The sequence below is a fragment of the Anguilla rostrata genome, chromosome 10 (assembly GCF_018555375.3).
Source record: "Anguilla rostrata isolate EN2019 chromosome 10, ASM1855537v3, whole genome shotgun sequence".
Taxonomy (NCBI): Eukaryota; Metazoa; Chordata; class Actinopteri; order Anguilliformes; family Anguillidae; genus Anguilla; species Anguilla rostrata.
The window spans coordinates 29,552,266-29,564,506 of NC_057942.1; the positions used below are offsets into that span (position 1 = coordinate 29,552,266).

The window sequence follows — 12,241 nt, forward strand, 5'->3', positions numbered from 1 at the left end:
ATCTTCTCTGCAAGTCTGTACAAAGTGCTGGCTTTGTATAATTAGGGTTTTTCATGGGGAAGGGAAGGGGAGGGGTAACCTATTTTTCTTATTTGTATGTTGGCATCAAAATGCACTGAAGACAGGACTGCAATAAAAAAAACAGGGCTTTTGGTCCTATCCACAAAATAACTGAAATAATTATTCCATGCTGTCACTGATTGTCTGTATTGTTCATTCTTTAATTACTTGTGTTTTGACTGAAAAGTTGCCAATAATATTTTGCAGTGTACACTTTACCTTCCCCGAGGTGTCAGAAGTGTTCAGCTTTAAATCTTGGATGTCCTGCTACATTTCTGCCCACAAACGAGTACCCTACAATCAAGGGCTTTTTATTTATTTCTAAAAAAAATAATAATAATTTTACGACATTTTACCACACATTATGGAATGCTCCAGGTTGGGTTTCATTTATTTATTTGGATCAAATGTTTAACTATGCATTGACGGCATACAGACTTTTTTTTCGCATAGATGGTATTTCTCGATATAATTGTGCAGCCATGTGAACACATTTTACGCTTGCCGGTCAGGACATTTCTCCGCGGTAAGAATAAATTTAAGGACAGCGCTTAAGGCGTAGCTTCTTTCGAAAGTGCTGCGAGGGGTAACCGCGATATATTCGCTTGCAGTCAGATCTGTCCACAATGTAAAAAAGTCTGGGATTCTTCACGGTACAATTTTTCACGACAAAGTAGTTTGAAACAAGCGGCTTAAAGGTAGTCACTAGATTATCCAAAAGCGTGTACCCGTCCGTGACAGCGAGGGTTTGAGAGTAGATCCTAACCAACCAGCAGGAGCGACACTGGTGTCACGGAAACTACTTTTCCAAGTGATATTGTTCTGCTTAACCTAGTGCTTTGTTAGCTACTGCTGCGTCCGGTTTTGTCGGAACAGATAAGAGGCAGGTCTTTTCCCATGGGAAGTAGACTATTGTTTTTGCAGGAGTTTGCCGTCCATACGCTGCTGCTGCCTTATTTTGCTGTTTCCATTTTGGATAAATAATTGACACGTTGGCACTTATGTTTTCTTAATGCCGGTGGATTACCAGGTAAGCTCTGACACATATGGGCAGGTGTAATTGTAAAATGAACAAAGTAATAGTCGTTGCTTTGTGGTGTTGTGTTATACTTTCTACTATGATGTTCAACTATCCGAAAACTGTTATAATCAGAACTACGACAACATTGAAATCCCTCTGGATTAAATAAATTCTTAAAACGAAACCTCTTGGAATCTCATCTGAAACGCACAATTCTATCCCAAATATAGCTATTAATTGTAAGTGTAGCCTACTTTTATTTAACGATTTCTGCGTAAATCGTGCTGTTTCTATAGTTCATTTAGTTTCCGCTGTAGTTTACTTCAGCTAAATTGAATGTGTAAAAAAAAAAAATTAAAAAAAAACGTGTGAAGGGAACAGTTAGAAATCGATTTCTATTACGTTTGTAGTCCCAAACTGAAAACCACATTAACCCGAACATTTTATTTTAATTGTGAGTGTGTGTGTGTGTATGTATGTGTGTGTTGTATGCTATGTTTGTGTGCAGGCGCGTTTAGAACTACACACTACTGCAATTTTAATGTTTCTTTTGCTTTATGTATGGGGTAAGTAATCCAAACGGGTGTAGATAAATCCCAGATGGGGCTTCAAACGTGTGTGTATGGTACCAGACATCTAAGTATGAAAATTTAACTGAAGTTGGTGCTTGAGTCAATAACCAGAAGATCTGGTTAACTGCAATCCCCTGTGGCTGGGTTTTGCATGGGAACGATGGCAGACAGCAGCCTCCTGCCGCTGTTATTCAGCCTTAATCCTAAGAGTTTAAGTGAAGACAACTGCAGGAGTGTTATCTGAGTTTGAAACTCCCTTAAGGAAATGAAATATAGCGCTGCTTATTGACATAAAATATATTACCAGGATATTGCAAAACTTCAAAACAAATAGGCAATAGAAATAATTAATACTGCTTTCGATATGGCATAATATATTATAATAAAAGTCTTATAATATCTTATAATTAAAAATAATAAAAATACATTGATTTGAAATAGACATGGTCTTATTTTTATGTTGCAGTGTTCTCCATTTCTGTAACGGTTGCTCCATTGGTAGCCGAGCATACAGCACTTGTAGACAACTTTTATTCAGTATTGGCTTTATTAGGCTATATTTTCCATTGAGTTTTTATCCTATATCCTCAGATTTCTTCAGAGGTTGTTGGATTGATTTTTCGGGAGCAACTGGCCATGCATGTTGGCGAGGAGCAGGCCCCCCAGGCAACCAGCGGGGTGCCCGAGGACGACATGAAGGAGGGGGATCTGGGGGATGGGCTGGGGAGGAAGCCGGGGGGTCTGTACGACAGGAGGCGGGGCAGAGGGGTGGCCCCGGTGGTCCTGCCATACGCGGGGCAGCCACACGCGGGGTCACCGAAGAAGGCCGGAGGGAACGGAAGTGTGGCCTTCTCATGGAAGTCCTGCAGAGCCCTGTACACCACGTTCCACCGCGAGCTGGAGGCGGAGCGACCTCGCACTTCCTGGAGGTTGGGTAGTACAGGTAGGTCGCCTCCTCACTGGCTGAACAAAATTAGCTGTTTTTAAAGGTACTCTATGTAAGGTTGTTTGAGAAGACATTTCTTAATAGTTGGTTAAATTTCCTTCACATCCTGGCAGGTATTGATAAATTCAAAGCTTAAAGAAAAAAAATCTGGTCTTCTCTGACTGCCCCAGGCTGCCACTCCAAATCAGCTGCTCCAAATTTCACCACACCAAAGAGGCTACCCTTCTTGCCTGTCAATCCTTTTGTGCGTTCACAGCACAGCACTGCAAGAGCAGGAAGGGCATGGCTACACAGATAAGAGCAGAGCAGATACTGCAGAGATAACGCTAAAGCTAGACCTCAGAATGACACAGAACTATGGTACTGCCTCGTCAGCTTAAGTTTAAAACCTTCTCAACTATATTTTACCCTGAATTTGACACTAAGACATACAGATAATGAAAGCAAAGACATTTTTGAGTAAAATCAGATGAAACCCAATTTATTAGTTTGTCACTGTGAAAGCAACTGTGATGTGACAGGTGAAAAACTGGCTAGCCTCAAAATGATGTGAAAATCCAGTGCAACCTTGTCATAGGTTTAAAAACTTCAAAACTATATCTTACACTGATGAAGCCCGTGCGAGGGCACAACGCATAGGTCCAGCACGTTTTAATTGTTCTTGCCATGTTTCGATAAAGGCTTTTAAATTTACCATCAAGTGACTTGGATCCCTACCTGTTTGCCACTTGTATTTTTTCATAATTTTGACTGGCAAACTAAACCCTTTTTGATGTATTGATATTTCCTCTTTTTGGCTGGACCGCAACAGCGGGGCCAGCCCTATAAACGCAAATATCTGTGACTGACTGAGTGACTGAGTGATGAAGTTACACCGTTGGTCGGCCGAGTTAAGAAGTTACACCATTGGTCGGCCGGTCCAGCCATATACTAGGTTTTGACCTGGTCTTGTTTGCAAAGAGCACCTTTTGGGCCATTATCTTTGTCCATGTAGCACTCCTTCTCTAACCTTTTTATATTTTACACTGAATTTGACACTGAGACATAGAGCTTATGAAAGCCCAGGCACAAAGTCAGGGCCAGAGTAAGACTATTTGGGCCCTGGGGCTACGACAGTCTTTAGCATCCGTCCCACCCATTAGTGAAGTAGCTAACATTTCCATAAACTCATATTTATTGTGGGATTGCACTGGTTGTGTTGCTAGGGAAACTGCACCCTTAACAAAAATGCTTGTTTAAATTTTTGGCGTGTTACCATGGTATGGACGGGATAATTGAAAAGTACTAAATTTCTTGAAGGTGTGTCGTTATTTAACGCACTCCACTTCATGTCGGGAGGTTTGTTGCCTCCGTGGTGTGCATTAAAATAACATAAGCATTCACCCAGTCGTGGATCATCATTTGCATAGCCTAATAAATACCTGTGTGACTGGGGCCAGTCTGTGCCCTCTAAAGCGTTGTGATAGGACTGCCCTGCATAAGTTGACCTAATCGCTATGTGTGATTGGTGACAAACGGCAGTAGCTATGGTTTCTGTAGCCTAACCAATGCTCGAGTTGTCATCTTATGTTTAAGACCTTTACAGGTATATTTTATACTGAATTTTACCTTAAGACATGCAGATCATTGAAGCAAAGACTTTTTTTCAAGTGAAATCAGATGAAACCCTTTTGCAAACCCATGAAAACAGTTGAGGTGATTATGTGACTGTTGTCAATAAGCTGGCTATTTTCCAAAGAATATGAAACTGCGGTGCTGTCATCTTATGTTTAAAAGCTTCCAAACTATATTTTTACTCTGAATTTGGCATGGAGACATACAGCTTATCAAAACCAATATATTGTTCTACTAAAATAAGATGAAACCCTAAATGCCCTAAAAAAAGATTTACATTTTTGACATAAACATTGATTCATATGTAATTGGCCACAGCAAATTCTGACTGATGACATGAAGAGGTCACTTATGCCCTCACCTGTACTCAGATGTCAGGCAGCGTGCTTGCATGTGTTGGGAGGGAGGGGCTTTGGAGGGTGAGCTGAGGGGAGGGGATGGGAGGTGGTGGAACGTTTTGTTAAAAATTTAGCTCTTTTGATTGTTTCTCCAAACTTACATACTGCATCTTTAAATAACAGCTCCACAAGCCCCACCCCTTTTACAAACAAAATCCATATATTGGTCAAAGGCACCACACAAGAGTGCAGGGCAGTCACCCTTTTTGTTTTAGTGAACCTGGGCCTTTTATTTTAGCCTGAGTATTATGCGGCCTCATCTGAACCGGAAATGCCCACACCACTTTAAACTGTGTGACTCAACACACCCCACTCCCCACCCTCCACCACTTCCCGCCGAGGTCAACATCCTGGTAAACACGGCTGACCAATCTAGCCTCTCCTCGACTCACTTTGGTTGCCATAGAAACAACAACTGTGTTTACTCAGCCTGAGAATCCGTGTTGCCGGATGGGCTGTTAGCAGCAGCCTTGCGCTAACCTGGACCCAGCCATCCCTCTGGGTGACTGGCAATTTATTGTGTTTACTCTGTATTCAGGATAGTGTACGTCAGCCCAGGCTAGAACGTGTGCCTACTGTTACCCTTTATAATACCATATCAGCAGTAGCCAATCGTGGGCCGTCACATTGTGGAGCAGAGAATTGACGTATTTTCGTTTGCACACCGCAGCACACGCCCGCCCTACAAAAACAGCAAGGCAAAGAAAGGCCTTGTTATTGAATGCTATACATTACAGAACCAGCCAGGGGGATAACATTTTATTTAAAGCCTTATTAAAATTCTGAAGGCATTACTAACTGTGTGAGAATGCAGCGAGCTCCTTATCTGCGCTTGCACAGGTGGATGAGGTGGCATTTTAAATGGCAATTCTCTGGGTGCGTCGATGGCCAACCGCCAACACACAGAGAAGAGGGATGCTGGACTCCAGCGGCATTCTTTCTCATAAATCTCTAGAGTCGACGTACTGATGTTAATTACTAGAGAAAAACCCTTGGTTTCTTCTGAACAGTACATTAAAAACGTCTCCAACAAATGTTATTGTCTGATCTTGAATGCTAATAACTGTATGTGTACAAAGGCTCAGAAAACCAAGTGAGGTTCAAGTTTACTGTCGAAACATGGCCCTCACTTCTGCCTTCGCTGTTCTCTGTTTGGATAATGAATGACTGTGTTTGACAAGACATATCAAACAGGGTAGTATCACTCTGCCTTGTGATATAATCAAAGTCGGCTTCCAAAGGGATTAGTTGATTTTTGATGCGTCATCTACAAAGTTTGGTTTTTTTAATGTGCGCATTATTTTATCTGTAGGCCAGTTAACCCTGCTTACATTGCTAGTCTGTCTTGCATTTTCCTTGGTCACTGGCCGTTGGAGTCTTCGCCAATCTGCATCAATCCTTGTGTTTGCTTGCCCTGCTGTGCTCCTGGCTGTAAGGACAGAAGCTGGAATTAAGGGAAAGATGTGAACGATTTCTATTTGTCTTTTGTTGTCCTCTGATTCTTCTTCCTCCTATACTGCTCCTGTTGCTTTGTTTACCCACATCAGCAACCACAAGTCCCAGTGACTGGCCAGAAGGCTTTTAGTGAAGGGCCCACTTATGCACTGCTGGTTGATTTAGTGTTATTGTTGTTTTCATTTTGTAAGCCAAGAGCTGAAGGAAATTTAATATTATGGGTTTAATGGATTATAAAAATGTATTTTCTATTCGGTTCTACCAATTTCTCTAATTGCAGCACAACCTCATGTTTTAAAATAAAGAATGTCCAGTACTTTTGAACATTTGGTCTACATTGACACTGCACTTTACACCATTTCATTTTTCAGATGAAAATGTTTAGGTGAAGCCTCTGTTTTTGAAGTCACCCTCCCATGTCTGTGTCACGTATTTGGATTACATCATCACCCTTTGTAACTTTCTCCCAGAATCCCTCAGTGATCTCTCCTGTGAAGAGCTCAGGCAGAGACTACAGGAGGTCTCAGAGGTGAGTGTGCAGAGTGTGTATTCGCTGTACTACCAAAATATTAACAGAAGTGCTCATCAAGGTCTTTTTGTGATTCTGTTTTAGTCCTAGTAATTAGCCCGGGGCTCCACACCTCTCTACAGCAAGTATTTCCATTCATTTCGAAGGCTGTCTGCTGAATCAGTAACTTACTGCAACATTTGTGATAAAATCTGGTTATAATGCCAACTTCAATGTTGTGTAAACATTCACCTGGAAGTGATGCATAGACTTCTGAATAGAGTGAGAGTAAATGCAGTTGATGTGGTTGTTCCTTTGTTATTTTTTGAAGGGAAATGGGTTTCATTGGCTAGGAGTTCTGTGGAGTGATACGTAATTGGCCAGAGCGTCACCGAGGAAGAGAAAGCTTCAACCAACAGTGCTGCCTCATTGCTCGCTAGCGGCCCCTCTGGTTCATTTGGCATTCGCAATCTGCAGGCTAAGAAGTCAGCTGGCTGCTCCCTTCACAGGAATGGGATGTACAGGTCTAATAACAGGCATTCGGAGTAGCAGCTGTTTTTGATTAACACCTCTCGTGTGTGACAGGAGGTAGAGCTTCTGCACTGTGAGCTGGAGGCCACCCAGCGCCACCTAGAGGGCAAGCATGAAGCGCTGAAGATCCTGCAGGGCCGAGTAAGTTTCCGTAACGTTATCGCTGCGTTATTTATGCATTTAACACACAGATGTACACGGCTAAATGTTTTCTTAGGAACTTCCATGGGTTCAAGGACACAGCAGCAATGCCCCAAATGGGATTTTAACCTGTACGTCCTGTTACATTGCCACAGTGCTGTGCACAATGTGGTGAAGTCCAGCCTTTGTGTGCTTATCTTGGCCTTTTCACGTTAGTTTTCTCTCTTCCTTATTTTTTCGCATAAGGCCATGTTTGACCAAGCAACCACTCACACCAAAACACTGCTCCAGAAGAGCGAGGAGAGGAACAAGGCATTGGAGAAGGTGACTGAGCTTTTGTACCACGTCTTTGGCCGAGTCATGGATTTGGTCTGTAAAGTGGGTGGGGCTTGTGGTAATTTAAAAACAGCATGGATGTCAAACAAAGGCTTGGTTCCTTTCGCGTTATGTTTGTTTACCAAATGTCACCTCCATCATGAAATGTTTGAACAGTACAGTTTTTAAACTACAATTTAATCACAAAACGAATGCTACGCTTTTGCCTGCTTTTGTGTTCTGGGTCAGCGTTTGACTTTGCTGTGCGCACGGCTACGTTGCGTGCCTCGCCTCACAAACAGGCCGTTTGATAAATCAGCCCGTGAAACAGGTTCGTTCACGCACCTTGGCTTCTCCTTCAGGAAGTGAACGCTCTGCAGTGGGAAATCACCTTCAACCAGGTCCAGTTCAAGAACCTTGAGCGTTCCTGGAAGGAGAAGTACGAGAGGTACGTTTCTGATGCTGTGACATGTTGGACCATAAGGAAAGCCATGGGAGTGCACAGAGGCGTAGGATTCATTTCAGTTTTGGGCAAGACACACTGCTGGGCCACCTAGTCTGGTGTGGTCAAATTTCAAACTTCACAAGCATACTAGCTGGTGTAGCAATTCATTCACATCAAACTATCAGGGTGACATGCCTCCCTGTCACCCCCCCTAACCTACAATTTTGAGAGAGCTGCATGATAGTCAGGAAAACCTGGCAGTTAACTGATAAATAAAAGTGGTTGGAAGTTACTGTACTTGGGGTGGATGATTTTTTTGATTCCTGTCTCAGTTCATTATTAGGTAGCTCCTGCATTTTGAGCAGAACATTTTTGAGACAGTATGGCTGAACGCAAGTACTGTAGTGAGATTTGTGACTGGCCTGTGCTACTGTTGGACAGGATGTGCAATGAGAACAAGGCTCTGAGTGACTCAGCGGAGGACAGACTGCGAGAGGTGCAGGAGCTGAAGTCGGAAAACGCCTGTAAGTGTCCTGGATACCGGCTGATCTCCCCATGACAAATAGTGTCCCTAGATACCAGCTGTTACCAGAGGAGTCCTTTGTTTTTTTGGGTGGAGGGGGATTTTGTTGATTGCACTTATGAATCATTATGATTATATTTGTAAAGCAAGTTGGAATTGTTTTTTTTTTTTAAGTACTGTTTTTTCAGGCATTTCACAATGTTGATATATGTTCAATATTTCATATAAACACGTGTATATTTATTTATGTGTGTGTGTGTGTGTGTGTGTGTGTGTGTATGTGTACGTGTACGTACGTACGTGTGTACTGTAGCTCTTAGTCAGCGGTGTCTGGAGCTGGTTTCCATGCTCAGTGTTCAGGAGAAGAAGGCCTTTCAGGAATCACTGCCCCCCAGTTTCAACCTGGCCAGGGACGGTACTGCACCGGAGGTAAGGGTGCGTGTGTATGCGAATGTACTGTATGTGTATGTGTATGTGTGCGTGTGTGTGGTGTGTGTGTGTGTGTGTGTGTGTGTGTATGTGTATGTATGTGTTTGTGCGTGTGTGTGTGTCTGTGTGTGTGTGCACATGCCTGTATGTGCATGCGTGTGTGTGATGCCCCTCTCTGTACCCTAGCTGGCTGTGTTGGGGGCGTGCCACTGCAGTGCCGGTGTGAGAGCCCAGTCTCCCTGTCCCTGTGCCAGGACGGCAGCAGCCAGCCGCAAACAGGTCCTGCAGCTCAAACAGGAGGTAACGCATACCTGCTCACACACCTGCTCCCAAACACCCATGCCAGGAAATGTGCTTTATTCAAGAAAATGCTGCTGAAAACTAAGAACTGTTTTGCACCTCAGCTTCCAACTAGAACAACTTTTATGCAGCTTTCATTACAGATACCCCCCCCCCCCCACACACACACTAAATGCTAAATGTAATTTTAAGGAGCACCCATTTTGGAAGTAGTGAGGGTGAGAATGGGTAGGTCCCATTTTGGGAGAGGAATGGGATGCGTTAGGGCATAGGGCATGTTTTGAGAGTGGGTGCTAACATGGGCTTTGATTTTGGACCTCATCTAATTTTTGGGGGGTTATGGGGGGGTTTCTTAGCTGGAGGTGCAGATGAGGAGGAAAGAGGAGGCTCTCACAATGGCGGATGCGTTCCGCATCGCCTTCGAGCAGCAGCTAAAGAGGAAGAACGACCACATCATGAGACTGGCCGAGGCGGAGGGGCACCTGTGGAAGGACACTTCCCCCACCAGGAGGGAAGAAGGTGAGGTGTCCCAGAATGCAGCTGTGTGGGTTGAAGAGATAATAGTGTGTGTGTGTGTGTGTGAGAGAGAGAGAGAGAGAGGCTGTGTCAATCAATCAATTATATATAGGAACACCATATTCTGAGTTTAAGAGATGATTGCAGTATGATTACAGTACAGTAGATTACAGTATGTGTGTGTATGTGGGTGTGTGGGTTGAAAGATGACTATCACAGTGTGAATATGTATCTCAGTGACAGTGCAGTGGCTGTGTGAGTACTTCCCTGGGAGTGTGAATGTGATTGTTAATAACACTGTTTCTCCTTTAGCAGCAGTGAAAGGGGGCTCGGTCAGTGTGGCTCAGAAACTGAAAGGCATGCTACAGAACTGTGCCGAAGTCAAGATGTCTGACGACCCTGCTGAGGTGCTACGCAACCTGCTCGATCTGGTCAGTGACTCACGCCATGTTTCCCCTCTGCCTCTGAGTGCTGGTAGCTGTGTGCATGTGTTCTGTGGTTTGGGTTTGTTTGCTCACTGGGGTTCTTGTTCCTCACAGCTGAATGACAAGGAGGAGGCCCTGGCGCACCAGAGAAAGGTGAGCTACATGCTGGCCCGCCACTCGGAGGACCTGGAGCGCCGTCTGCTCCAGCTCAGGGGGCGGGACTGTGAGACAAGTTGCCAGGGGACGGTGAAGGAAGGCGGGGACAGTGGGGGTTCAGACAGCCCCGCCCCAAAACCCTCAGTGACCCAAGAGAACCCCTCTACAGACTTGGACAGCCCCGCCCTAAAACCCACTGAGACTCAAGGGAGCCCCTCTACAGACTTGGACGGCCCTGCCCCAAAACCCTTCGAGACTCAAGAGAACCCCTCTACAGACTTGGATGGCCCTGCCCTAAAACCCTCAAAGACACAAGGAGGTGCCGAGGAGGACTCGAACACTGGGGTGCAGCGCCTGGCAAAGGGAAAGCCGTCCCAGGAGACTCCGCCCACTGCTATGAGCAGGAGAGAAAGCCGAGGGAGCGGTGGTGCGCTCAAGGATCGGGAGGGCCAGACAGCAGAAGAGGAAGAACAGAGGAGTGAACCGGGCTGAAAGCAGGTCTTTCTTCCTCTGCGAGTGAGGGGAGCACGATCTGCCTCCCTCCGAGCTCTGAGCACACAGCACAGTGTATGTTGTCGTGGCTTGTACCTCACGGCAGACATCTACAGTGGGAGGAGTCATTAGAAGACAGCTGGGAGCGAATCGGCCCTGCTCCCGTTCTGTATCTGGAAGAAGGTGGACGCTGAGCAGCCCCGATGTATCCATATAATCCAGACTGCCATGAAGCACTGTGTTCATTTTTATGGCCACACTTGATGATGTTGTCATTTCTGTTGCTGTTGTCGTGTTATTATAATATGCTGTTTGCATTTTTAAAACAGGGATTCATATATACCGCCATTTCACATTGAAGAACTTTAGTATTAAGTGTGCGGACGGCAAGGACTGTTTGTTTGATACTGTTGTGTGAGTCAACGTCTCCTTTGGTACCTCAGTCTACTCAGTCTTTACTTTTTTGAAATATGGATTTCAATATTCAACTTCTGCCAGCTGGACTGAGATTAAACTCCAAACTAATTGAGCTTTTGTTAGTAACAAAATATTGGGGGCCAAAAAACAAGTTTCTTCAGACTAATTGGGTTCTCCTTGGCTATGGTGCTCTTAAGTGCAAAATATGTAACATTTGAAATGTGAAGTGTGATCATTCCTGATGACTTCTTTATACCTAGAGTATTCTGCCATACTCAACAAAAAATGTTGTTTTCTCATTTCTGTTTTTTGTCATTTTGACAGGAGGTAACAATTATAGATTGTGCCGAATGCATTGAGGCACAGCCAACTTCTGCTAAATGCCTTAAAGTGTTTTGTCACAAGAGGGTTGATACTGTGCTGTATTCCTTTTTTAAACATTTATCTTACCTTTCATCGCCCATTTTAAAGGTCAAAGTAACTGATTTTCTACCTGGTTTTGAATTTAAATATCACAGAATATCTGGTCATTGCTGTTATTTTAGTCTTCATTGAAAGTTCTGGACAAAGGAGAATCCACAACAATTCATTTTATTTAAATTGCCTGAAAGTGTTTTGTTGCAAGAGGATTGATACTGTGCTGTATTAGGCTATATTTTAAAAAGAAATCATGGATTTACCTTTCATCATTTCAATGGTCAAATTAACTTTCTACCTGGAAAGGAGAATCGATAAGAATGAAGTGTAATTTTGGTTAAAAGACAAACTCTTCAAATAAAACAACACTACTATCATAAATGTAATGCTTATCTAAGTCAATCAATAAACCATTTTTCAGCTTATTTTTATTGGAGTGAAATCTTTCTTGAGTATTCCCTTATTTTTCCAACTGAATTGGAAAAATATGTGAATCAAGTAAGCTGTTTTAGGATGAAGAAAAGGTGGTCATTCCTTACTGCACTAAATATGCATTCTGT

At 43.6% G+C, this 12,241-nt stretch overlaps 1 protein-coding gene across 2 annotated transcripts; it reads left to right on the top strand.

The window, feature by feature from the left end:
• Positions 1-307: 307 nt before the first annotated feature.
• Positions 308-12,106, top strand: ccdc125 (coiled-coil domain containing 125). Of its 2 annotated transcripts, none has more exons than XM_064296435.1 (12): positions 308-1,090; positions 2,245-2,596; positions 6,537-6,595; positions 7,160-7,246; positions 7,493-7,570; positions 7,924-8,009; positions 8,448-8,530; positions 8,843-8,958; positions 9,145-9,258; positions 9,615-9,777; positions 10,087-10,205; positions 10,314-12,106. In XM_064296435.1, the coding sequence occupies exons 1-12, from the start codon at positions 1,073-1,075 to the stop codon at positions 10,845-10,847; spliced, it is 1,809 nt and encodes a 602-aa protein (XP_064152505.1). In that variant the 5' UTR covers positions 308-1,072; the 3' UTR covers positions 10,848-12,106. The 2 variants fall into 2 exon arrangements, with proteins under 2 accessions (XP_064152505.1, XP_064152506.1); XM_064296436.1 differs by having other exon boundaries at positions 10,090-10,205.
• Positions 12,107-12,241: the final 135 nt, after the last annotated feature.

What these genes read in the sequence shown, in the direction of transcription:
- ccdc125 (XM_064296435.1), top strand. An exon ending in CCCCACCAGGAGGGAAGAAG is followed by an intron (nt 9,778 to 10,086) that starts GTGAGGTGTCCC and finishes TTTCTCCTTTAG; the next exon opens with CAGCAGTGAAAGGGGGCTCG. An exon ending in TACGCAACCTGCTCGATCTG is followed by an intron (nt 10,206 to 10,313) that starts GTCAGTGACTCA and finishes TGTTCCTCACAG; the next exon opens with CTGAATGACAAGGAGGAGGC.